The sequence below is a fragment of the Temnothorax americanus genome, unplaced genomic scaffold (assembly GCF_048541705.1).
Source record: "Temnothorax americanus isolate GAGA-0224 unplaced genomic scaffold, ASM4854170v1 Scaffold36, whole genome shotgun sequence".
Taxonomy (NCBI): domain Eukaryota; kingdom Metazoa; phylum Arthropoda; class Insecta; order Hymenoptera; family Formicidae; genus Temnothorax; species Temnothorax americanus.
In genome coordinates, this window is record NW_027509505.1 from 1451337 (window position 1) to 1478114 (window position 26778).

The following is a 26778-nucleotide window of genomic DNA, read 5'->3' on the forward strand; positions in this document are numbered from 1 at the left end:
ATCGTGGCATTGCGTCAAACGCCACCAATCTCATCACTAATTATAATCACAAACACGATAAATTGCCCCGACAAAAATACACGATAAACAGAAGATTTTACGACGGTCTCTGACTTTCCATTCATTCGCAAAATAAAGTAGAACTATAGTTAGTTGTATTAACTGCGGACAAAAAGAAATAAGAGACTTGATTGTGCATTTGATAAACGGAAAATTGATATTTACGATATCGTAAACCGTAGAGAATACTAGCGTTTACGTACCTACTCTAAAAATTCTTCGGCAAAAAAATATTTATTAAAATAATCGATAATAAACGGTCGCGCGTGAAATTACGAAGTGATTTAGGGATTGGTCGAAAGAATTATACACGTGATCCTAGAGAGTGCGGAATTTATTACGATCGATAAAACCTATAGTTAAATTGTGCTTACACGAGGTCTACACGAGATTGATCAGGCGCACACGCTTTTCTCCACGCTAACAACTGAAAATTGAAATTTGCATATTTAATTACTTCATGTATATGTATAATTACGTTTGGACAATGTCACTGATACCTCGGCAACGCATATGATTATATCAATGATACAATACTTATATATGTTAAAATTACATAAATTGAAAATTGGGAGACTTAAATACATTGTAACTAACACGTATCTTCAAACGAAGAAGGAAATAGAATACGGAAGAAACACGTAGTAATAAACAAATATTTTGCACGTGCGGTATATTACGTACAAACATTATTTTTGTTTAATTAAATTAAAGATAATTCGATAAATGTATATTCGCATGATCCATGATAAAAATAATTATTGGAACGAGATTTAGAAGAACGTAATCTCAAAAATAATCTGAAAATGGGTCAAATAAATTGAAGATGTACAGCAAAAGATGATTCTCGACGATACAACATATTCGTCTGTTCGAGCTTAATTTTTAACATCTTTAATTTTATTATTACCGCTCTTATCTTCGAGGATTTCACTCTTCTCGTTTTCTTTTTCTTTTCCGGGCTGCTTCTTGTCCGAATTGCGAAAACGATCGTAACGCGAATCCTCATCGTCGCTCGATTTCGATGCTCCTGCCTCGCTTTCTCTCAAAATGTCACCTAAATCCTTGTCAACGTCGTCCCAAATAATTTTATCGCTACCGTGCGCACGGTAGTCATCGTCGTCTTCATCCCCCTGATTATTCTTACTGTCTTTCGCGTTCTTTTCAGAATCTAAGGTACTAGATTTTTCTTCTTCAATTTTTATGTATTCTGCCCCGGAAACGCCATTATTGTCAGCTGCAGTTGACACTGGTGTAGCGGATACTTGTGGATCGGAATTGACGGGAGAAGTCTTCGCGTTGTCCGATGTATTATTAGTCACGGTGGAATTGGTAGAATTCACATTCGTTGCAGATGACGATTGAAGATGTATTCTTTCCGCTTGACGTCTAAGTGCCTTGTCGTCGTTGTCTCGCACGTACCTGCAATACGTATAATACGATTGTAATAGTTTACCCATCGATTCGTTTATTCTTTAACATCGTTATGATATACCGTTTAAGATGACTGCGAGTAGAACAATGTAAAGCGACTGCCCGCTCTATGTTTTCGCTGCGTGGCAGATATACTTTGCATAACTCGCAATATTGTACTTCGACACGTTTTATGTATTCCGCACCGACTTTTATCATTTGTTTGCCTTTCGATTTTTTCTCAGTTTCGCTCGAACTCTCACCCTCGGCCTTTTCTTTTTTCTTGTCGTTGGACTCTTCGTCTTCTTTAAAAACAACGATGGTGTGACATAAGGCATTTAGAGATAAATCCATGTGATAATTAAATTTGACCACGAGAAAGATTTTTGACAAATTAGAAATAATTTGTACATGCTTGTTACGTACCGTCTACATCACCTACAGAATCCAAAGTCATGAAATTATCAAGATTAACTTCTTTATCGTCTTCTTCTGGCGCACTCGAATCCGCCTCTGCTTCGCCACTTCCATTTGCATTCATTCTTTCTCTCAGTATACTCTTTCTCTGATGAAAGGAAAGAAAAATAATCGATTTACATTAGTCATATCGTGCCAAGGAAAATTAACAACTGATTGATACAAGAGTTCAAAATATAAGAGTTACCTTGATGTGCTCTAGCGAACACATATGTGTCTCAAAGAACATTGGTGAACGGAATTGGATACGACAAACACGACAGAATGGTGTGAGGAATCGTTTCATTTGACGATGAGATTCGGACAGCTGATGAGCAGCTTTCAAGGATCGGTAATTTAATTTGCAAATGGCACAAAACATAGTACGAGAGGGTAACGTGCCACGTGTCGCATCGCGAGCCTCAATACGCCTTTGCTCTTGCCGTTGAACAACTCGCATACGCGTAAGCGTCACCTTATGTCGAGCAGCGATACGTTTCATCGCCGCGCTATGACGGCCAGAGAACAGATGGAGTGAATATTCTCTGAACGTGACGCTGTGATGAGCGCAATGCGGGCATTTCAATTTTATGAATTTTCTACCGTCCCGTCTACTCGGCAATTCTTCGGAATCTGCAGTTCTATCACGTTCCGCTTTTTCATTCTCATCGTGTTCCTCATCATCACCATCGTCATCTTCATCCTCCTACAGACCCAAAAAAAATAGATTAGAACAAATCAACAAAACACTAATAATGATAATAATAGTAACAGTAATTTAAATAGTAATAAATATATAGCTAAGAGAGACAACTCACTTCTCGCTTCTGATCATCATCTTCCTCTTTAATATCGTCATCTTTTTCTTCCTCATCTTCGGTATGTTGCCTTTCTCTGTCTTGTTTTTCCTTCTTACGTTTGTCCTCTTTTTTCTTTTTCTCCTCTTCCTCTTCCAAGTCTTCCTCTTCATCACGTTCGTGCGGCTATATAACATTAATGGATATTACAATAAATATTACAAAATTATTCAAACATGCAACGGGATATTACGGTAAATATGCAGAATTTGGGCCTCCTCACCGATTTCGTTGAACTTGGGCTTAATCGACGCGTTTTTGCGTGAAACGAAAGAATCTGGCAGAAAAAAATGTCGCTGAAATCGGTGAGAAGGCCCAAATTCTGCATATTTACCGATATTACGTATTATTATTATATTTAAAAAAAAAACTTAAATAATGCATTACAAATTTTAATGCAATAAATGCATTTAAAAAAAATTCTCGACGAGTCTATCGTTAGCAAGAACCTGGTGCTAGAGATCCGATCGTGTGGTTTTAAGCACCAGCGATTAAAAAACAAATAATAAAACAATCCTCCGCATTTGTGACCATCAATCTTTATATCATATACATTCATCTAATGACCGAGTTACATAAATATACTTAAATTCACGATTACGAGCGATATACGTTTGACAAGCTTGTTTACAACGTCACTGTTGAATTACCTTTTCTTCGTCGTCCCAATTACTCTTATTATCATCTTCCTCGTCATCGTCATCGGAAAATTCTGCATTAATGGCTTTGGCCATCTCTCTATCCTTGTCCTTCACGCTGGTCCCGGATCCCGAGTCCTTTTTACTTCCGGGTAGCCTAGTAGTACCGCTACTAATGACACAGCAATTTTGTTTTGACTTATATTATTTTCCAGCATTCTGTTTTTTTTTTCGTGCTTCTTTGTCTTTCGTTGTATCATCGAGCAAAACTTGCTTATAGATGATACGTAGAAAATATCGCGATAGGATCGGTTTTAATATCTCGGCTTTACGGCCCAAAATGTGAAATGCGTTTCGTAGTGTACGCTAAAAGTGTCTATTATTCATTTTTCTTTTATTTTTTTTTTTTTTTCATCGCGTTCTGACTTCTTCGCTCACTCTCGGTCGTGCCAAAAAATATATGAATAGTATAGTCGTACCGCTATGAACTTTAAAGAGAATTATATCTCATGACGAGTAGAATACAATTATTTTAGCTCTCGTATCGAAAGTTATTACATTGCGTTTTGATGATACACACATACACACGTACATTGCGTTTATACGTATCATCACTGATTTCTTCTTTATTAGAACAAAGCTGCAAAAAGCTCTCTTTCTCTCTCTCGGCAGTGAAACATTTGTTTCAAGACTGTTTGCATCTTGACTTTTTATCAATCGATTTACTTACTAGGCACTTATTCACGCATGTGTATTTTGTTCGTTCGCTTTCATCTAAATCATTGTCTTGCGACACTCAGGTCATCGACCGAGAGTCGGTTTGCGTGAACCGACTTCAAAGAAGGATATTCAAGCACAGGCAACGAAGATAGTATTTGCGTACGATTTTTTTTTGGGTAAGTGACTTAATAAATTACCTCCTGCGTAGTTTGGTAGTAGTCATGCGCACACGCTGGATGTAGTCTCGCGAGCGTGAGCCTAGCAGCTTTCGACGATAGTCAAGCGAGTGCAGAGTACGCTTGCGAGCCATGAGGACGTCCGATCGAGAGCTCACACGATGAAATGCACCACCTCTACCACCGGTGCCGCGGGTCGAAATGCGACCTCTGTAATTTGAGCTCTGATGCGATATTCTTCCTCGACTCGAGGTGTATCTAGTCGGAGGCGGTGCCATTTCGCTAATCCGAGGAGGTGGCGGAGGCGCATAGCTCCGTGAGGCCGAATGACGATCCTCGGAACGGTGGTACGATGACGCGCGTTCGCTCGGTCTCTTGTCCTCGTATACGGTGGATGACGATCCCTTATTATCGTCATAGGGCGCCGATGCAGATGAACCGTACGACGAATACCTCTGTGAACCGCTACCTCCACCCTGCCAAATCAAATTTAATTGTGCTCCTTCCATGCATTCCTCTCTTTCGTTTCATTTCCTGTCCTTTCTCCCTTATATTTTATTCTACGCACATATTGTATATTTATATATAAGTATATACACGTATGTGTGCTTATGCATACCATATCGTTTCTCTCCCCTTTCCTACCGTTTATCTCTTCGTAGATCTCTCTACACACACACACGTATCTACGTTTAACTCTTAATTGCTACTGTCCAACTGGGCTAATCGAGTGCCTAACCGACTGACATCGATTGATGGATTGATCGAGTGATCGACTGACTAAATGGCTAACTGACTAACTCAATCGACTGAATAAAAAATTGATTGATCGATTAACAGCGTAACTGTCGGTATAGTAATTAACTGATATATTTCTATTTTCAGTTTTCAAATCCATTTGCATTTCATCATTCGGTTATCACGTGCATGCAGTGCTAATATCGTTTAAAATGGTTCAGTCATGTCATGACCGTCGCAGTCATATAGGATTAATAATTGCCGTTACTCTATGCTCGTCGTATCACCTAGATATGTAATTTGACTTTCCCTAAACAATCAAGAATCCCTAAATGCCTTTTATACTTTTGCCTCATCACGTGACTTCGCGTATAATCGTGCGAAAAATATACTTGCTAAATCTCATTCACATTTGCAACCTTGGGAGTAGTAGCAGCGCTCGCTTCCCTCGAGCTAACAAATTCTATCTTGCCACTCAACGATGCGTGTACAATACGTATAATGCTCTCGGTAGACCTTTCCAACTTAGTCGAATTATCTGTTATTAGGTGCGACACGTCAAATCTTTCATATACACGAAGATGATAACCGAACGAAAGTAACAAAGCTGTCGCTATGTACGTAATCATTTGTAAATATTTGTGCATGGTTGCGTTTGGTAATAAGATAGTTTGAACAATATTACGTATAGGTATGTACATCCATAAATCCATCTCTCGCTCGTCTCCCCTACACGTATCATGCGTGTCAAGTATTTTCCATCATTCTGTAGGGATATGCATACATTAGACATTAATTCTTGCCCAATTCCCTTTTTGTCACGTTTAACGTAAGGTCGATAAAGGACGAACGTCCTAATACGATTGGAAAGGTCTACGAACGTATAAATATTATTCAAAATTTATCTCTCTTGTAATTTAGCATTTGACATAATTTAAATAATTGATTACACGATGTGCTTATGGATGATATTTCATGAAAACCCCATGCCTGAGGACGTTGTATGTTATTTCTCTACAATTTCTCTATACTCTCTATTCTCGTTATTGCATAATGAATCGGCGCTTATTGCTCTCTAACAGGGAACAACGTGATGCAACTCGCACGTACGTCTATTCGTTCGATTTTCCATCGACTTTTCAAATAGCTCTCAAACTTTAATAGGATATATGCGGACAGCGGGCATATCATAAATATCATAAACACCATCGAGGTATATCTCATCTTTTAAGGATTCATCTTTTAATAATTTGACGTTTTTGTAGCGTTCCACCGCAGTAGCGTCCCAACGCAAAAAGAACGAGCGTTCGAGAAGCCGTTGGTTCGCGTTGCTTGAAAGGAAAGTACGATAACTTATGAATGCTTCATCTAAAGTATTACCAATCTTTCTTATATACGAGTGTCCTGAAATCATTTGATATTCCTTTGTGTAATTCATTCTTTAATACGTTACATTTTAATCGACAAGTGGCAAACTTTCAGGACCATCGTTCTCAATTACATTACATAAGCTAAAAACATTTGAATCTTCTGTTAAAAGAAAACTTTTATTATGAAAAATTTAACTAGGGAAATATCATGACCAATTTCAGAGCGTTTCATATTGATGCCGTTGATGCTACACTTTTCTCTCAAATTACTAGTTATCTTACGAGGTAGAGAAATGTATGAGGAGATTACAAAGAGAAAGGCAGGGGAGGATACATACCTGATAAGAATCGCTTCTTATCCTTTTACGCGTCGACTCGCTAGACGATCGATGGTCATCTCTAGCAGAATATGAATCCTACAGAAAAAAAGAAACATCTCAGTACTCTGGATAATACCATAAGAAACGGTATTGAAAGTTTTCTATAATCTCATTCTGTATTCTTACACGAGGTCTTTTATAACTGTTAGAATGTTCGCCACGTCCGCCTCTGCTTGAATATCTTTCCGACCCTATAAAGATAAAAATCGACGATATTATATCACGTACATTTATTTACTCCATTTTGAAGATATCCACATGGATTTGTACATATATTAAATTTCATAATCTCCAACCTAGGCTGTGCTCCATTCGGTGCGTCCGAGTAGTTTTTTGTCTAAATTGACCAATATTGGACAAAGAGTTCGTTAACTCCGAGTGGAGCACAGCCCCGATTCAGTATACGTTTCTAAGAGCGCGCGCGCACCCACTTTCTCTGTATATTACCTGAATTATATTTAGATCTAGAATCATAGCTCGTCGTTGAATATTTAAATCTGCCACCTCTGGAAGATGAGTATCCTCCTCTGGATATATTCCCTCCTGCCGAACCACCATTCCACTCGTTTCCTCCACCACCACCTCGACCCCTATAAGAACCCCCTCCGCGCGAACCAAATCCACGACCACGAGAACTCATGGTGGAACTAAAAAAGAAATCGAGAAAGATATTTCCTGTTACGCTTACTATCTATAATTCTATTTATTCTTTTTCTCCACGTTTTGTTCTTTCACATGCTCTATTGTGTATCTTATATGTAAAGAAAAAAATTAAGACTTTCTTCTTGCTGTAACCAAACAAAGTGCTGACTGCAAGTGTGCATTAAAAACAAAATAAATAAATAAATAAAGAGTAAAAATACGTGGCAAAATGCAAAATGCTCAAATAAAGTGCCACTAAAGTAAAGCACATATCAATCTTGCCGAACAAACGCAAACCTGCGGCGTGACTAAACGTACGTTACCTGTATTTGTTGTAACCATAGCTCATGGTTGCAACCTTATCGATGAACGAGACAGAGAGAGAAAGAGAACGTATCCTGTAGTAGATACAGCGTCAATAGTCTATGAACAAAATAAATATTTTTGTACAACGCATGTGCCATAAGTTACAATCGTGGAAAATTATACGTCGATAGCCTCTCCGCGATTACGAAGTCGCCGTTCAGGTTCAGGTTCAGGTTAGCGACTCTGGTTGAAACCACGAATGACGCAATTCGGCGTAAATTTTGCAAACGACCTCGACCTTCCACGAAAAGAGAGAATTTTGGAATTGAAAAAGATAACGCGATTATATATATATATATATATATATATATATATATACACAACGGCGTCGATCGATCGCATTGGACGAAATCCTGATATGCGCCACAAGGCCACAACGCCGACCAACGCCGACAACGCGTCGCATATCGGCGAGGGACCTCGTTGTACCTCGTGCCCCCCTTACGCGAAATATCCCGGGCCGCGGAAACCAGAATCGCCTCGAGGGTGAAGGGTCAATAATTTCGCGTTTACGCGACCGAGGGAAGCAATGGCCGCGTTTCGGTATCGCTATCTCGACGTAGCGCAACGTAGAAAACTCACCTGGGTTGAACCGCGTCAGCGGCAGCCGCAACCTCCGCCTCCTCGTTGAGACGAGAACGCGACCACGAGTGACCACGACCGATCTCTCGACTCTCGACGCCCAGATATGCGCGTTACGTGCTCGACTCGACTCGCTCGACGCCTAAGATACTTTGGCCGACAAACTAGCGCGAAACCGCCGAAACCGGAGCTGACTGGAGCTCACTGGAGCTGGAGCTGACCGAAGTAAATGGGAGCAAACGAGACGCAGACGTCCCGTCGTCCTCACGTTCACCGACAATCACCGAGGAAACCATGAACGCATGAACGACTTAAAATGTCGGCACGCACATTTTCGGTTAGAAAAAACAATGGCGTCCTAGCCAGAAATGTATAACGGAAAACTCGGCGTCATGTTCGACGTCCAATGGCAGAACGTATTTCTTAGGGACTCCGACCGACGACATTTTGTTCCTGGAATACGAATCTTTCTATTGGATGCCGGAATAAATAGTACGAATTTTGTATTATGGACGATTCATAATTTGATCTGACAATGGCCGCGTTCAGCAGACACAACTGTTGAGGTTGAGTTCGTCTTATCCAACACTCTGCGTTGATTGGTTGGTTCTAAAAGTAAGAGCCAATCACGTTTGACTGCTACTCAGCGGTTTGGTCTGCCGAGTAGCAAACGCGCCTAATGAGATTTCGTTAGAAATAATATTCAGCCAACGAAATGACCATATTTATTGTTTTTGAACTAATATTTTTCCTACATGTTAAGTAACAAAAAATTAATAATTCTGTCCATGTTAATAAAAAATAATATAAGTATTGATTATATATAATTATGTTATTAAATTATAATTATTGATAATTTACCATCATTGTGATTGGTCGTGGAATTATAACTATTGGTCGTAATTATTAATTACAATAATTAATGTTTTGCAACCACTATTGTTGTTATATATTTCATTGAAATACGATTATCGTGAACCAGAATATGAGCCTGTACAAGTAGCCACAATATTTTTTTAAACAAATAAAAAAATAAGGATAGAAAAGAGAATAAAATGCATATTCTTATTACGATTTTAGATAATACTATATTATACATCGAACAAACCGGGTATGCATTGTCATGTGATTACATCGTCACGTTACGTTGACGCTGGTAACAATAATTAATCGCTGTAATTATTTCTCCGCGCATTCTTGTTGCTGAACAAGAATCTATGAAAAGACAAATCTGGAAATTGATTGAAAGTATATACGTTTGATCGTGTAACTGGGGCTTAATCGAGTTAATTTTTTCAAGGGTAATTTAATGGTAATTATAACGATATAACATACAAAACATTTAAATCTAATGTACTGCTCCTTTGTAATTCTATTTACACGCAAAATCCTTCCAAGCTTGTCACATCCTTGTTGGAAAAATCCTAGTATAGCTACGCTATATATTATATCTACAAGAAAAGGAGAAGCAAAGAAAGGAAAGAAAAAAAAGACCGGAACAAACATTCACATGTCGTACGAAAGTGAATATGATTAGTTAAAGACAAGTATAATAAGCGTGCAAGCCTTAGCTGCAATTATTCATTCTCGCTTTTTTACAATCGAAGCTCGTTACTTTTAATCCATTAGAACAAACAAACTCCCTATTCTTTCCCGCTATTCTTCTCATATTATCCATATTATTGCGTATTCGCAATTTCACTAATTATTTTTGAAAATTCAGCTGGTTGAGAACAGGGATGTCGAAAGTAGAACTGGCGATTTACTTCGAAGGCTTCGATGTTCGAACTTCGAAGCTTCGAAGAATCAAAATGATACAATTATTAATTTAATATAATAATAATAATAATAATAACAACGCAATAGACACACATTTATAAAATTATATGACAAAATCCAAATAAAATTTCTAATGTTGTAATTATGTCGCTTATGTCGCAAATATATTTTTCGAACCTTCGAAGCTGTCGAAGAGTAACAGCCCTAGTCGAATGTGAGGAAGCTCGACTATCAAAAGCGCGTATTATATACATACATACACACGGCATGACAAATGCATTGTTCAAAATTCTACCTGAGTTTAGTATCCGTGAGTTTCGCATGCGTGAAAGTAAATACGTAGAACACTAAAAGTAAGTAAACAGCTTATACTCAACAGCTTATATATTCAAACCATATTTTTAAATCAATAAAAACTTAATTTTTAATTTTTTGACAACAGCCAGTAATCACGATGCACAAATATTTAGACACGACGTGTACCTGAATACATTCAAAATGGCATGATTCTCTTAGGGCAAGACATTTGTAACGCCGTATGTATATCGAGCAGATAAAAGATTTTCAGTTCAATTAACCATTAATTATCGGCAATAATAATAAGTATAAGATGAATATTTGCGGATAATTAAATAGTTGTTTTAAAATACTTCGCGTTCTCCATACAAATCCATGCACACGCACAAAAACACAGACACATACACACATACGTACACACGCCCGCATGCATACACAACCTTTGTAATTGTAATATTGAGCATCCGTTCCTTTCCACTTTTTCGTCGAAAAAGAAATAGGTTTGTTCTTCGTAGCTAAACTCTTTGTACGTTTCATCGTTTCTCTTTTTCTCTCCATCTAATTATATATATATCGCAGGAATCCTAGATTCCGTCAGTAAAATTGCAAGTTGAGATTTTTATTAATTTATATTTATAAATATATTATAAATTATATTTATAAATATAAATATAATTATATATATAAGTTTATATTTATATTAACTTTTATTATATTTATATTAATTTTTATTTATTTCACAATATCCCGGCTTTTTTTGTGGATTCCCTAGGGATTTTGCAAAAAAAAAAGAGACGAAATTCCTGCGACATATACTTATTTCGGTGCAGAAAGTATGACATATGACGTAGCACAGCTACAAAGAACAGATCTATCGTTATCAAGTTAATGTAACACACTCATGTTGAATTTGACTCGTCTACGTAATTATTCCTCCGCTATTCGTCAAAGTTATGATACTAATCATAATTTGTTTTGTCTAAAGAGACGATATAAATTATGCGATGCGTGCATAATGACGTTGCTAAGATTTCTTTCAGCCGTCCAGACTATATTCCGCGTCTAAGGCAGAATTAGAAACATTTACGTCGTCGGAATGGCTCTCATATTGACAGCAATTTTCGATCACCAAGTTTGCGAGTTCTTTTATACGTTCGTATGGTCTGGGATCTTCTATCACCGTATGTAGCTTCTCCAGCCCTCCTTCTTTTACCACCAATGCACAGTATTTGAATGCTAAAACATCGATTAAATTATATTACATAAAATAGCAAGAGCCAAATAGAGCCAAACAGCGGATATTAAATGATTCGTCGCGTAAGTATGAATATTATTAAATACGTACAGTATACTTTGGTGAGATTGGCGAGAGCCCAAGCAGCCCAATGTTGACACGGAGGAGTATGATACACATCCAGCAGGCGTAATAATGGTCCAAACGAGCGATAATTGATATTACGTTCTGCATTTAAGTCCCAACTTTCAATCGCTTGCACCATGTATTTAAGAACCTCCTTACGAGTTGGCTTTTCTATTGTCCAAGCGTCAATACCATCAGATGCCATGTGTGCCAATATACCAGCAGCATTGTATGGAACCTGTTGATAAATCGAGAAATATATCTATTTGTGAGCACATTAGGATTAAAAAAAAAAAAAAATGGAGAAAAAAAAGGGAAATACGAAACCTCGATTCCATCGCTATTAGAACGTAACAGATTGGCGAAGACGGTTACATATCGTTCCTGCATAAGATGGATCCGAAGATATTCGACTTCTGCTACATTACCGAGCAAACCCATCATATTCCTCAACAGTTCTTCTTTATGTGGATATTGCTGAACACGTGATAGAATATTATATTGCAGTAGAAACGAAAATTGCAGCTCAAGCTAAATATATCGTGTTTCAACCATCGCGAACGTATGTCGTAAGACATACCTGTACGCATTTGAGGAAGAGTGCCATGCCTTCCTCATCTAAGAATCGTTGGCAATTTATAGATGTTTCATCCGTCATATTCCACATAGTTGACCATGCGACTTCTAACACATCGTCAAATATATTCGTCTCCACTCTGTACTCGACCAATTCTAACATAGTTTTAACGCAACCCAGTTTGCCGAGTAATCTTTTCTCTTTACCTTCCACTTGACAAGCTAAAGAATTTAATAGATATATGCCGATTCTTTGGACAAAACTTTCTGGCTCTGAGTGTTTGGCTGAATGTAGAAGCACCTTTACAAGGGTTTCATAATTCGACATCTACAGAAATGAACGATAGTTACATTATTATCAAAAATGGACTTTTTTTTTTATCAAACAATACTCTTGCGATTTGACCGTAAAGAGTTTAATATGGAAGACCAATGTCTTACGACTCGGCGAAAAAATATAAAAAATACTTGAAAATAATACAAACCACATCATGTGGTATGCGGAATTGACACAATGCCAAACAACCGTTCCGCATCATAGTCTCTTCGTCCCTATGTGCGCTCATACCAGCAAGGAGAGTACTGATAATCCTTCTCTTCATTCGCGCTACTAATTCACCCTTTTCCTTCATCTTTACTATGTAAAATAACGTGGCGCTGCAATATACGATATAAAATTAAAGTTGCACGTGTGAGCACAAATTTAACGGTGCTTTCTTAAAGTCGTAGTTGCTTTTCTTGGCAATGGGCAATTTATAAATTATAGAATCCGCGTCTACGCGCATGCATACCTTCCCGATATCTGTATATGCTTTTGAGTTGGATGCTTTTCCATCGCTTCCAAGACGGTACACAGCGCTTGATCCATTCTATGACAATTTTCATACCTAAATACATGGTATAAATCACTCAATACTTTTTGTAGCAATTCTTGCTTATTGTCCATACAAACGTGGGCTGCGATCAATATTTGATCTTCATTTGCATCACCAGCCACCTAAAGCCAATTTACGAGAAAATAAATAGACGAATAAAAAGTAATTACTTTCGCCAACTAATTTTAAGCTGTAACACACAGTTAACAAATTAAAAACTTGTATACTATACGTATATATAACTGTGGACTTTATTTAACGATATCTCTTTTCAGAATTTTTCGTCTAGTTTTTCATCAAGGACTAAATATAATTAAATGGCGCGACGCGTGGTACAACTCGTATACGTCTCACCACTTTCGCCGGTATGTCGTGTCTTCTACAAGCACCGTAAGCAGTTGCAAAAAGTCCTAAAAATTGTAATGGCTTATGTATCCTAGATGCGAGTCCTGGTATATCGGTATATCCAAAATTGGTATCCTCGATATTTGTATCAATGGGACGTTCGGCAACGCCCCTTCCGGCAAGATTTGTACCGCCGATGTCTAGAGAAACCAGTTGGGGTAGACCACTCACTAGGTCAGCTAGGATCTTATTGGGATTATCAAACTGTCCCTGTTTATGATTTGACTGAGAAATATCCAAGTGCCTGTAAAAATATTCTATGTAAATCTATCTCGTCTAGCATCGTCTAACAAGTTTGTAGCAACGCGTGTCACCTAGCTGTCTATTTTCACTCTAAGAAAATTTATAACTAAGCAAGCTTTACACGATCATATTGTTTATACAATCAAAACTTTACGACGTACCTTAAATTCTTCAACCGACAGATGTTCGCGACAAAAGATTTTGGGTCGGTATTGACCTTGACATTGTACAAAGCTAAGGATACTAAATTTGGTACCAGGTGATAAAATTCAAAAGTGTCAATGTTACAACTATTGGACAAATCCAGGTGCGTCAGATTCGTTAACCCTGCTAAGAGCAGTAAATATTCGGACGAGGGTATTCCTACGTATCCCAATGCGAGACGTTTTAAATTGGGCGTTTTGAAAACGTATCCTCGTTGGTAGTACGCGATAGACGTGCCAGCTGTAACAAAGAGTTACAGACAGTTAAGGTAATAATTCGCTTGTTGGATCACGTTGCGACGCGGACTGCAAGACGCAAACAACAGCGGTTTCTTACGGGCGTTTAAACTAGAAGGTACGATCATCGAAATTCCATGGCACGCTAAGCTGTGCAAGTTCTCCGACGCGGCATTAATATGCTCGATGCACGCTTCCGTTAAGTTACTACAATCGGTGAGTTCCAAGTCGTAGAGTTTGTGGCTGACGAGGGTCTGGACCGAGGTGTCGCTCAGGCTGCACGTGGAGATCTTGACGTGCTTCAGTCGGGTCGCCGCGAGGTTTTTGAAGATCGAGAAAAAACAATCGTCGTCCTCGGTCGCCTCGCTGCGTTGCGCGTACTCTATAATCTTGTCGCATATCTCGCTCGGGAAGGTTATCCCCTTCCGCAGCATCCGATGGCCGCGTTTCCCCTTTACCGAGATAATATCGAGATTCTCGCAGATGAGTTTGTAGCACAGATCGGTAAGCCGCTCCGGGCCTACATATTGATCCGTGTGAAATAAGTCGTCCAGCTCCGCCATTCTCTATCGGCCTCGGCAGCTCCTCCGGACTCCGGGATTTTACCGAATCACGACCGAGTCACGCTCATGTGGGAAGACGCGCGCGGCTATGTCTTCCACCTTGTACGCGCGCAATTTCGGCCGTCGACGTCGACGGTCGACCGCCCGCGGGAAAAACGCGTGCGTTCAGCGTTCGGTGTCAAACGTGGGATGTGGGATCAGCTGGGAACGCGCGACATGGCGTAAGCTCCGTTGTGTATAGGACGTGTCCGATTCGGGCCGTCGCCGTCGGCCGATCGCCGATCGCATTCGACCCGATCCAGCGGATCCAGCCCCGTAAGTCCCGTGTCCCGTCTCGCTCGCCTTGGCGGCGTTAATGCGCCGCACCCGACACTCCGGACTCGCGCCTCGCGCCAACTGCCAACTCGCGGGCTGCGTACAAAGAGACTGACCTGACTGACACTAACGGAGCGATTTCGTTCGATCCGAAAATCCTCCGAGAAGCTTGGAGCTACAGCTAGTACAGCTGTTACCACATCGTGTCATGTCATCCCCCACCCCTGCTCCCCGCTCTCGGTTTCCACTTTCCAGCACAAGTTCCACACGTTCCTACGCGTTTACGTGTTCCTTCCTCTCCAATTTCCTTTCGCTCGCATCGCGCGTAGATCCCACGTCCCACGACGTTCGACGTTTCTGACACATCGCTATTCGCTATACCATTTTATCGATTACAGTAAAATATAAATTACGTAGAACGCTATGTATAGCGGAGGGCAAAAATGCCGTATGGCGTATGCTTATTCCTTGTCCGGTTCAGGTGTAGCGAGTAGTGCGAGTACTCGAGTAGAGCTGCACCCTGCACCTGCAGTCTGCACCTACACCGGATAACAATCTTCGGCCCAAACGTGGATATTTGGCTACAATAAAAGATCCATCTCTCTGATGATTTCTTATATCGCAACCTTCTCGCTCTCGCCTCTCGAGAACGATAGACCGTTGCTTTCCAAAGGAGAAATGTCGCTTCGTCAGCTGTTTTCGGGAATTGCTACTTCCGGAAGAATATGTACGTACACAAAAAATTCGAGAAGCCGGCAAGATTATTATCCCTTCATTCCACGTGGGTCGTTTTCGTCCGGGCGAAACACTTCATTTCAAAATAATTGCATGCAATATTTTTTTTATGAAAGGTACGTTTTTCCCTTTCAATTTCTTTTTTTATTCATTTCGATATCTTTATTTGTCTTAAAGTTATGATTTTTTTTAGTAAAAGATGATATTTTACAAGTTTTAGTTGTAGTTGCTCCATTTTTTAAATACAAATTATGTGAAAAAATTAAATTGTTTATAATTTTATGATTGATACTTCAAATTGAAGGTTTGAATTACCTCCATGAATTTTTTCAGATTTTTTTTAACATTTTAACACTTGAAAAAAAACGTCAGGGCGAAAACGACCCACCTATGCGGCGTAAAGGTGCCAAAAAAACCTAGTGGGATGAAGGGTTATAAAGGATAATTTTTTTCAACGTTCTGAGAGGAAACATGCCATTATTTCGACCATTTACTTAAATAAATGTTACCGCGGAGATAAACATTATGAAACGTCTTATTTTTTTCCATTTATCATTATATTATTGTCATTAAAATTATGGAAAATGAGCAAGTCCAAGAGGCAGACTTTATTCTCACGCGCTACTCTCAGATTTTTTGTATAGAGATCTTTTTATTTACAATAACATTTTTACAAAAAACGTCTCATATACAATGGTTCTTTACTCCTTTTCGATCTCTACACACATGAAAAATTGATCAAACGTCGCCAAGGAACCACCGAAAATGGCGATGAAAGCTTTCTCGCGTCTTCAATTATTAATTAATTCCAAACCGTGCCCCCTGCTCTAAAGACTATAAGTTTTTCGGTCCGCGCAACGACGCGCAACGCGCTACTCTGTGATGTACTCTCTCGTGCTCGCAGAATGAAAACCGGCGACTTCGAATCACCGCAACGGACATCCTCGAGGATTCCCAGCGTTACTTCGTCCAGGATAAAGCTCAGCACTCTCGGACGAGTTCGCAAGACGGGATGCGAGCGGAATGTCGCTTCGGCGCTTCTTGCACAACGACAGGCCCTTCGGGTCATTCGCGAGAACGTGGACGTGACGCCGAAGCCGTTAGTCCACGCGGCCTTCAGCACCATCGACGAGAACCAGACGACCGCCCTGGAGACCATCGGGTTATTCCAGACCGGAAGCGCCACCCAACTGACGGCATCGCCTTCGAGGATCAGCGGTCTCAGGACCAGTTCCTCCGTCCTTTTCAAGTCCCTCATCTCGATGCCGTCCGATGATTCGCAGATGGAGAGTCTGCTGTCGACGCAAATTTGCGAGTCTCTGCCCACGGAGGAGGACGAGGACGCCGCGCCGTCGCCATTTTTTCTGCCTAGGTAACAATTATATATATATATATTATATATATTTCGATGTAAAATATTATGAATTTAAATGACATTTAAATGACATATAATCAATAATTTACAGCGACGACTCGGCGATATTCGCGACGCATCCGAAAACTGTGACGATCACCTTAAGGGAGACGCGGACGTTCTTTCTGTTCGAGATGCCGCAGATGACCGAGGATCTGCGAACGCCCGAGGGACAGGCGGTTGAACGGGAAAACGAAAATTACGAATACGCGACGGTAGGACCGGGCTCTAATCGGAAGCTGTTGAACGTCGAGACGCAAACGGTACGCGTGTTGACGAAATCGCGTGGCACCTACTGTGGCTTGAGGCCTCGCAGAAATCAGGGAACGTTCGTGAATAATTGGGTGATTTATGATACTTACGCGGCACCGGAGCTGATGATAGAAAAAAATGGACGTGTGATCGTACATACGAAAGAATCCATTCAACGGATGCGAGAAGCGCAGGTAAGAATCGCTGTAAGCAATTACTTATAAACTATTTTTTTAAAGCCGTTATACCTTTTAAAAGATAATAGGAAAGAATATGTTGTGTGTATGTGCAAACGTATTTATATAATTGAAAAATTGATACATAGAGCTTTATTTTTATAAACGAAAAATTAATTTAATTTATAATTTGAGAGAACTTTTAAATATGTAAAAAGAATTCGAAACGATAAGTGTAAAATATATTTTACACGGGAGAAGAGAGAATATAAAAGATTAAAAATTCTTGAGTTTTTATCCTTTGAATGCTTAAAATTTTTCCCGACATTTCGGAAAAGCTCGACGAAAAAGTATAGAAAAATTTCGTATAAAATAGATTTTGGAAAAATTTTCGTTTATATTTCTGTAACAGGAACTCCGGTACAAGCTCCTCGAGCCTGAAACGACCTCCGAGCAGAGCTCCGAGGAGCAATTGTCTCGTATCTGTCGGGAGACAGGATTTCTGGATGCGGCACGCGTGATGGAACGTATAATCGCAAACAATGTGTTCGTAGAGGCGCAGAAACGCTTTACTGGTTTAACCAAGCGCGATCCATGCGCCCTGGATCTGGAATTCGATTATCGGCTAGATCTGCTGTGGACATTTGCATGCGAAATGGTGCGCGATCGTCCTGTGGCCGCGTTCCGTTGGAGTCCGGCCAACGCGAGCGTCCTCGCTGTCGCCTACGGCGCCAAAACTGGGTCCGACAGAACGGACGGGGTACTGCTGATCTGGTGCGCCAAGAACCCTAGCCAACCCGGTCGCGAGTACACTTTTGACAGTCCGCTGTCCGACATCGATTGGAGCAAGGAACGGCCGAATCTTTTGGCGATCGGTTTTTACGACGGAAGTGTAAGGGTAGTCGATGTGAGCGCTAAGAAGATGAACATCATTAGGCAGAGTTATAGGGAGACATCGGCAGCTTGTTCGCCACATTGGCAAGTAAGAATATTAATTATTACGTACGCGATATTTATTATTCCAATTTGGTACTGTAAAAATGTATTGAATATGAGAATGTGTGTGTACGTATCAAATATTAATAAATAAGAATATTTTCATTTCCAATTACTAAAGAATATTTATCTCGCTCTTTTCTGTCACATAATTAATGTGTTTTGTGTTATTGTTATATTTTCTTATTTTGTAAATATATAATTTATTTATTAATTACGATATCTCTCTATACGGTGCAACTTCGACTAATATAACTTAATTTTTTCACCAGGTTCAATGGTGGAGTGGCGACGAGCAATTCGACTATCAAGAACAGATCTACACCAGTGATCAAGATGGCCGGATATACTGCTACCGTTTGGGCGAAGATTTTTTTGCCACGGAGATCATGCGCTTATATAGAATCGAAGGTAAATTAGGCGGAATTTCTAGAACCGATCACTGTATGGCTTATGACGTGCCCATCAATCGCCAACCGGGCGCCATTATTCTCCGAAGACACCCCGTCGTCAGCAACGTTTACTTTGTCGGTTCCGACGAAGGTTGCGTCTACCGATGTTCTACGAATTATTTGCGTCAGCACGTAGACAGTTTTGTGGCGCACGACGGCCCGATTTACTCGTTCGAGTTCTCGCCCTTTTGTCAGAAGTTGTTTCTGACCTGCGGCGCCGATTGGTGCGTCAGGATCTGGGCCGAGGGTCTCGCCGAGCCACTCATCACCCTGTCGACAGCAATGGCGTGTGTGAGGAACGCCTGTTGGAGCCCTACATGTTCCACTATCATCGCTAGCGTCGTGAATGACCAGATTTGTGTGTGGGACATTCATAGGAAAACGCACAGTCCAACATCCGTAACGATTTCAACGAATGGAGCGAGATTGGTAGCCGCTGATTTTACGGCGAACGGGAATCAGCTGGTGGTCGCTGATGTCGAGGGCGTCGTCTACGTCTACAATCTGGAAGGCATGCCGTTTCCGCCCTATGATCAAACTAAAGTATTGTTTGAGTCCATCCGCAAGGCACTGGCAACCAAACCGGAATTGCTGAGGAAGCTGAAGAAACTCGGCCCACCATTTTGATTGTTTAATTCCTGATGAGGTAAGTACCAAAAGAATCAAGTTATTTAAAGCGGAAAGAAAAAAGATACAAATTTTTATTGGAAAATTAAATTCCCATTTTTTGTAATAACAATTTATTTTAATAATTATTATGCAAACTTGAGCGCCATTTCGCGGTAATTGAAGTTTGTACTGATGTCGATGCAGTTTGAGGAGCCGGCCACACTGAGCACCTTGCGTGGCGTTTCCTGGTGTACCACGCTGTATACGGTTAGATTCGAAGTGGGAACTTTGGCTAGAACCTCGCCTTGATACGTCATGTGATGAACATGGTCGGTCGAGCCTCCAGCAATCACGCGTTCCTCATAGATCTCTGCTACATGGATCCCTTGATCGGCCAGATCGAAAATTGTCGCTACCTCCATTGTTCGCATGTGCCACAATGATAAACTAGGTCCACCACCACATAGCTGTAACGCATGTATCATCGGTGTAGTTAAGAAAATATTAATTTAGGTGCAATTCTTTATTTCTTTTTCATTATTTTAGGGTTCAATCTTCTTTTTAAGTTACGGATAAATATATTATTGTTACCTACCAACCAGTCTTCGGTGAAATCAACAGCGCCAATCCACTTCCCGAATCGTGGTCGAGCAACTTTGTCTACTAAATGGGGCGTTAATATGTTAGTGTTCTCTTTTTTGCGCAAATCCCATAATCTCACAGAACCGTCCTCACTACAGGAGGCAAGCTGATTATCCCTGAAGTTTACACAAATTTTTTTAATTATGAAAATAGCCAGTATCACTTTTGCGCAATGTGTATGTATTTTTCATAAATAATTACATTATGGCAAGGCAATGTATGTAATCAGTGTGGCCCTGCATGCTTCTCAGAATCTTTCTGTCCTCTAAGTTTATAACATAAATGTTATTATCACCACAGCCGACGTATAATAAATTATTCACTTTCGAATGCACCATATAATTTATGTCTGGCTTATCGTAACTGTCTCTGAAAAGAAATACATATATATATATATATATGTATACATATACATACTTTATAATTTTAATTATATAATTTTAATACATTAATATATGACGTTTTACTTCATATATTCTTTTACTCTCACTTACTTATTAGCGGGAATTTGTATATTCCAAGCAATTTTACTTTTGGGAGCCTTATTCGACGTAACCACTTTCCAGTCCCATCCTGATATTTCGCCACGTGTTCCTGTCACAAGAAAATTCTCCACAGAGAGCATGCATGCGACTTCTTGATCAGGATGCGCGGCAAAGCGATAACTGGGTCCTTGTAACTCATTCTCCTCCACCTTGTTGGGTCCTAAGACCTTTGACAGGCTGTTTGAAAATTCAGCAATTATAAATTGAGCAATTCATCTAAAGAATTAAGCCCGATTTCATAAACATAAAGCAATGTATATACATCTTAGCTGTTTTTAACTTTTAGCAGAATCACATTATTGCCGTAATGTACCATACATTGTATGTGCTGCGGAAACAAATAAGTTTCTTATTCAAATATCCCCTTACTCAAATACTGAGACGTCCCCATAAATATTGCCAGCCAGAAGATAATTTCCGTCGGGTGAAAATGTCTGTGACAGCACAGTGTTGTAAAGTAACTTCTTGTTGGTCGGGTCTATCATCTTTTCCACAATTTGTCGCATATACGTGTACAGTCGGTAGTTTTTCTCTCTGATCACTTAAGTAGCATAAAGCCAACTCTGATATTTTTACCACCAAAGTTTTTAGGTTAGATTAGGTTAGGAAAACGCCACAGCTTTTACACAGAAGCCCACCGTGTCTGAAAATAAAGAAAAATATTTTAATAACAAGATCAAAGTTTACTTTTATAAAAAAATTTAATTATGCGAATTTTTCATGTTGAGAAAAAAAAATTCGAAAAATCTCGCGCGTCGAAACACGTTTCGTGAACTTATTGAATAATATCAAGATCAACTTTTCTAACCTTGATCGCTTGCAACGTCATACGATAAAACGATTACGATGCGTTTCACGCGCGAAAGATAATGATAAAAAAAACCTCTAAGTACCTTGACGTATTTAATCACGTTGATAACACGATTGCGATAACCTGATCCGATTGCATTCCGCGCGATTCCGCATCGATCATGTGACCGCCGGCGCCCGGCGCCGTTCCTTCCGTGGAAAAGACGTGGACGTGGATCTCATAGGACTATTCCAGTCTATCCGATTCGGCGTCGGCAGTGTCGTGTGTCGGCCAGTTGAGTTCTATTTCATCCGAAACTAGCTGAGGTTAGCTCCCGTTCAGGAAGGGAGAATCGTGAAGGATTATACTCCAAATGGCACATGCAACGAGGCTGCTCGTAACAACCGGGAATTTCTTAAAAAACAACACCTGCGATCCCTTTTCGATGGCCGCCAGATTCTCTAGGTGAGACTTCGACATTCGTTTGCTTGAGACGAATGACCTTTCGACCTTCGCGAAATTGTCCAGCTGCTGTACTCTGCTCTCCTCGACGCTACGCCTCAACGGAAATACGATTGTCTTCGAGATCCAATTATTTTAATCAAGACTGAGACGTACAGTCATGAAACTATAGAAAAGTACTGTGTTGAGTACCAGCACAGAGGATGACAATTAAATTAATTGCAAAATATGAATATATATCTACTTTATTTTATGTATATAAAGTAAAGAAAGAATGCAGGAAGAATACATTTATATCTTTTAATTCAAAATTATCTTTGATAAATGTAAATTTTTATTATTTCATTGCTATAGAATTCTTATTGAAGTAACTAATAACTTTATTTTGTGCTTAATTAGCCACACCTGTTATTTATTAGCAGTCCACTTTTGAAAGATAACATTTAATCTTCCTGATACGAAATCAAAGATAACTGCAATTTATTTAAAAAAAAATCCTTTACAGCTCATGGTGGTCTCATGTTGAAATGGGACCACCAGATGCTATTCTGGGAATTACTGAGGCTTACAAGAGAGATCAGAATCCGAAAAAAGTCAATTTGGGTGCTGGCGCTTACAGAGATGATAATGGTAAACCGTATGTTCTTCCGAGTGTTCGTAAGGTTAGTAAATAAATAAGACCAATTCTAGAAGAGAACAATCAATATTACGGTATACAGGTGTAATAGATTATTATATGTAATAAATATAATAAACATATAAAATTTGACTTATTATAAAATATGATAAAAAAATGTATTTTGGATTATCTGTGACAGGCAGAAGAGAAAATACGAATCAAAGAAATGGACAAGGAATACTCCACAATTGCTGGCAATATCGAGTTTTGCCAGCAAAGTATTAATCTAGCTCTTGGAGATGGAAATGAAGTTGTCGCGAATGGATTGGTGAGTATTATGATAAAAATAATATGTAAAGCTTTATGCTTAACAAAGTTTTTTCTTTTTAGAATGCAACAATCCAAGGAATTTCTGGTACTGGTTCTCTGTTTGTTGGAGCACAATTTCTGTCTCATCATTTTGCTGGCAATAAGGACATTTATCTACCAACTCCTACTTGGGGAAATCACATTCCTCTTTTTAAACTTGCCGGGCTTACAGTCAAGTCCTATCGCTATTATGATCCGAAAACATGTGGTTTAGATTTTAAAGGATTAATGGAAGATATATCCGTTAGTATAAAATTTTTAACGAAAGTGATTAACTACTACTTTGATGCATGCATTGGCAAAAAATATTCAAAAGATAAATATTAGTTACAATTTTGCATCGTATTATCTAAAATTATGACAACTGGTGCTTATGTACTAATACAAAAGTATGTTTTTTAAATATTAATCATGTGATTTTTGACAGATATAAATAATAATCACGATTGGGCATAAAAATTTACGAGACCAATGCTCATAAAATCAATGCTGCGTTATATTGATTGACGTTACAATTTTTAAGGAATTAATATTTTGTCGCACTAATGATGTTATCTGTGAATAGAATATTCCTGAGAGATCAATTATCCTTCTACATGCATGTGCTCACAATCCCACCGGTGTTGATCCCAAACCGGAACAATGGGGAGAATTGTCCACTCTGATAAAGAAGAAAAATCTGTTTCCATTCTTTGATATGGCATATCAAGGCTTTGCCTCAGGTATTTTTTAATGTAATCTATTATTTTATATTTTAACGTTTATTAATTTTAATAATATATTTGTTAATATTAACCTTATAAGTCTTATCTAATAAGAATTACAATTTTAATAGATACTTATCTAATCTCTTCTACTATTTTTTGATTCATTTTTCTATAGGAGATCTTACAAGAGATGCTCATGCAGTCAGACTATTCATTAAGGAAGGTCACAAAATTGCCTTAGCTCAATCCTTTGCAAAGAATATGGGTCTTTATGGTGCGTACAAGTAAAAATACTATACTATATGCGCGTATAAGTGTGTATAAGTAAAAATTATATATAAGTGAGAAAAATATAAATATATTTTTCTTTTTTATTTCTTTAGGTGAACGCATTGGAGCGTTCAGTTTAGTAACATCTAGTAAGGACGAGGCTGCACGTACCCTGTCACAATTGAAGATTCTGATTAGGCCGATGTATTCAAACCCACCGATTTATGGAGCCCGTATAGTTAATGAGATCCTCAGCGATCCTGAATTGCGAAAGGAGTGGTTACGCGATGTGAAGGGTATGGCCGATCGTATCATTTCAGTTCGCACAAAGCTGCGTGACAATCTGAAGAAGAACGGCAGCACTCGTGATTGGTCTCACATTACGAATCAGATCGGAATGTTCTGTTACACTGGTCTAAAGCCAAACGAGGTGATTCTTTTTTTCTATATATTGATACTTAAATATACATAAATAATAATTTTTATATTCATTAAACAAGAAAATAAAAAATAATTGTGTCATTATGATTAATTGTCGATATTCTCTTAATTATTGTTGATCTTTTAACAGGTGGAAAGACTCACAAAGGACTTCAACGTTTATCTTACTAAGGATGGCCGTATCTCCATGGCTGGCGTGACGTCGAAAAACGTAGAATATCTGGCGCATGCAATACACGAAGTTACCAAGTAACTTCCTCTACACTATTGGCAACGTACTATCATTCACCCAAAGCCGCCTTGTCAATATTCAATAATAATATATAGCGCCCACTATTTCTATTTTACTGTATACGAATTGAACAATTCAAAGTAACATTTAATCAAGATCATGGAAAAATATGTAAGAAACCACACAGCACGGATATGAAATGATATGTTCTCCAACATTCTTAGATTTATTAGATATATCAAATATCCACTTAGTTTCTAAAAATATACGCAAATAGCATAATCTATGTGCTGTTGTATAAATATCTCGTACAATAGCAAATAATTTATCGTACAATATATATATGCCAGATATATATTACAGATTAGCATTTAATGTGAAAAAGAGTTATTTTTACTTTCATAATCTTTTTGATAATATTTTAATATTGTTTTTTGTATCATATCTGTGCTGTATGGAGATAAAGTAATTATTGTAAATTATATAACTCGTATAATACGAGTGAGAAATGCGAGTTGCAAATATTCGAACGTCAAACATTTGTTGCAGCTGTGTACCTACGTTAGATTCCCGTAAAAAGCGCTTGTTTTGTAATATAATCCTTTTATATCTAGCATTTAAATCAGTCATTTTTTATTCCAAGATCATCGGGATTAAGGATTTCCTCTATTCTAAGTTCTTGCAATTCTCAATTCTATTTGAATAATATAGAAAAATGTCTTTCATTTATTCTCATTCTAACATGATCATTTGAAACTGAAAAGTTCAATAATAAGATAATTATTTGACAAACGAGACTCGGATTTGATTCCCGATTCCTGTATGCTCTAATGGAAAATGTTTCCACCACTATTGTCCCGTGAAAAGATTGGAAATTTGTAACGATAAAATCAATTGATACGAAGAATGCTTATTAGAACCAATTGATCTCTTTTAGGAAGAAAATTAAAGATAAAAATTAGAAATTTATTACTAACAAGAAGAAGAAAAATATAATTACTTAGTCAAATGGTAAATGTGAGTAGTGGGAAAGCAATGTGAGGCAGCACAAAAACTTGTTAGTTTGAAGAAAAATAAATGACTCGGAATAGAGGAAAATTTAGAAGAACAGAATGTGTGTGACTGTATTATATATTACATGTATGTACATATACATATATCTTTGCCTTTAGATATCCGAAGAGCTTTGTTGAAGATACAGGTTTCTTGTAAAGTTTATATTTTAAAGAGTGCAATATACATAAAGATCATGTTAATATTTTCTTCACTTACTCTCTTATTTTTTATATCCTACAATTTAAATTACACTATTTAATGCTACTCGCCGCTTCTATCCTACACCACACTGTCACCTCTAACATATACCTTAACGCTGGGGCTGTAGTGCCGAGGATGAAGGAGATAAATTATACTCTTATATAAATATTTAAATTTGTACGATAGTAATTTTACTTTTTAGAATCAGAATTACTTGTGTGTAATTTCAGATTCTTGGCTGGGAATATCGAATAGAAGTCACGCACAAATCTTTCTCGTGCGTTGAATGAAGTTCAAGCAGAAGTCTAATTTAAAAAATTTTAGTTGAAAGAAATTGGCGTTGTTAGATTTTTAAATATCTGAAAGCAATAAATAATCTATTAATTTAAAATATTAAAATAATAATTACAATGTAAATGTAGAAATACTTTCGCACATAAATTTAAATATACGTTTACCGCCATTTATTTTGTTTAGCAGCGCCAAGTTTTTTTAACTAAATTTTTTTAAATTTTACATGGGGCGGTCTCTTCCCGTGCGTATGCTTGACGCGAAACAT

The 26778-nt window shown here is 38.5% G+C and overlaps 4 protein-coding genes across 13 annotated transcripts; 1 reads left to right on the plus strand and 3 right to left on the minus strand.

Annotated features, from left to right (window-relative positions):
• Positions 1–376: 376 nt before the first annotated feature.
• On the minus strand, positions 377–8726 carry LOC143901849 (uncharacterized). Of its 4 annotated transcripts, XM_077414451.1 has the most exons (13): positions 8399–8725; positions 7774–7873; positions 7256–7455; positions 6935–6999; positions 6767–6844; positions 4342–4796; positions 3437–3596; positions 2748–2912; positions 2138–2635; positions 1900–2038; positions 1556–1778; positions 971–1482; positions 377–487 (listed from the first exon to the last, which is right to left on the minus strand). In XM_077414451.1, the coding sequence occupies exons 2-13, from the start codon at positions 7797–7799 to the stop codon at positions 456–458; spliced, it is 2553 nt and encodes an 850-aa protein (XP_077270577.1). In that variant the 5' UTR covers positions 7800–7873; positions 8399–8725; the 3' UTR covers positions 377–455. The 4 variants fall into 4 exon arrangements, with proteins under 4 accessions (XP_077270577.1, XP_077270579.1, XP_077270578.1 ...); XM_077414453.1 differs by having other exon boundaries at positions 377–1482; positions 1556–1775; positions 8399–8726; XM_077414452.1 differs by having other exon boundaries at positions 377–1482; positions 3437–3593; positions 8399–8724.
• Positions 8727–9649: 923 nt separating this feature from the next.
• LOC143901699 (protein zer-1 homolog) lies at positions 9650–15127 on the minus strand. The gene is made up of 9 exons (XM_077414136.1): positions 14474–15127; positions 14095–14377; positions 13640–13934; positions 13202–13407; positions 12896–13067; positions 12415–12738; positions 12162–12311; positions 11820–12072; positions 9650–11710 (listed from the first exon to the last, which is right to left on the minus strand). Exons 1-9 carry the CDS (start codon positions 14934–14936, stop codon positions 11511–11513), a joined length of 2346 nt encoding a protein of 781 aa, XP_077270262.1. The 5' UTR covers positions 14937–15127; the 3' UTR covers positions 9650–11510.
• On the plus strand, positions 15114–26218 carry Got2 (glutamate oxaloacetate transaminase 2). 5 transcript variants are annotated; one of them, XM_077414141.1, is made up of 8 exons: positions 19800–19922; positions 22830–22986; positions 23143–23271; positions 23334–23555; positions 23878–24034; positions 24195–24293; positions 24403–24719; positions 24861–26218. In XM_077414141.1, exons 1-8 carry the CDS (start codon positions 19918–19920, stop codon positions 24981–24983), a joined length of 1209 nt encoding a protein of 402 aa, XP_077270267.1. In that variant the 5' UTR covers positions 19800–19917; the 3' UTR covers positions 24984–26218. The 5 variants fall into 5 exon arrangements, with proteins under 5 accessions (XP_077270264.1, XP_077270263.1, XP_077270265.1 ...); XM_077414140.1 differs by lacking the exon at positions 19800–19922 and adding an exon at positions 22185–22327; XM_077414138.1 differs by lacking the exons at positions 22830–22986; positions 23143–23271; positions 23334–23555; ... (2 more) ...; positions 24403–24719; positions 24861–26218 and adding exons at positions 15114–15251; positions 16891–17358; positions 17453–17846; positions 18241–18810; positions 20090–20276 and having other exon boundaries at positions 19097–19922.
• Positions 19475–22107, minus strand: Thoc6 (THO complex subunit 6). 3 transcript variants are annotated; one of them, XM_077414165.1, is made up of 7 exons: positions 21966–22107; positions 21442–21715; positions 21022–21249; positions 20729–20896; positions 20481–20643; positions 20042–20352; positions 19475–19914 (listed from the first exon to the last, which is right to left on the minus strand). In XM_077414165.1, exons 2-7 carry the CDS (start codon positions 21576–21578, stop codon positions 19908–19910), a joined length of 1014 nt encoding a protein of 337 aa, XP_077270291.1. In that variant the 5' UTR covers positions 21579–21715; positions 21966–22107; the 3' UTR covers positions 19475–19907. The 3 variants fall into 3 exon arrangements, with proteins under 3 accessions (XP_077270291.1, XP_077270289.1, XP_077270290.1); XM_077414163.1 differs by lacking the exon at positions 19475–19914 and having other exon boundaries at positions 19960–20352; XM_077414164.1 differs by lacking the exon at positions 19475–19914 and having other exon boundaries at positions 19960–20352; positions 21881–22019.
• Positions 26219–26778: the final 560 nt, after the last annotated feature.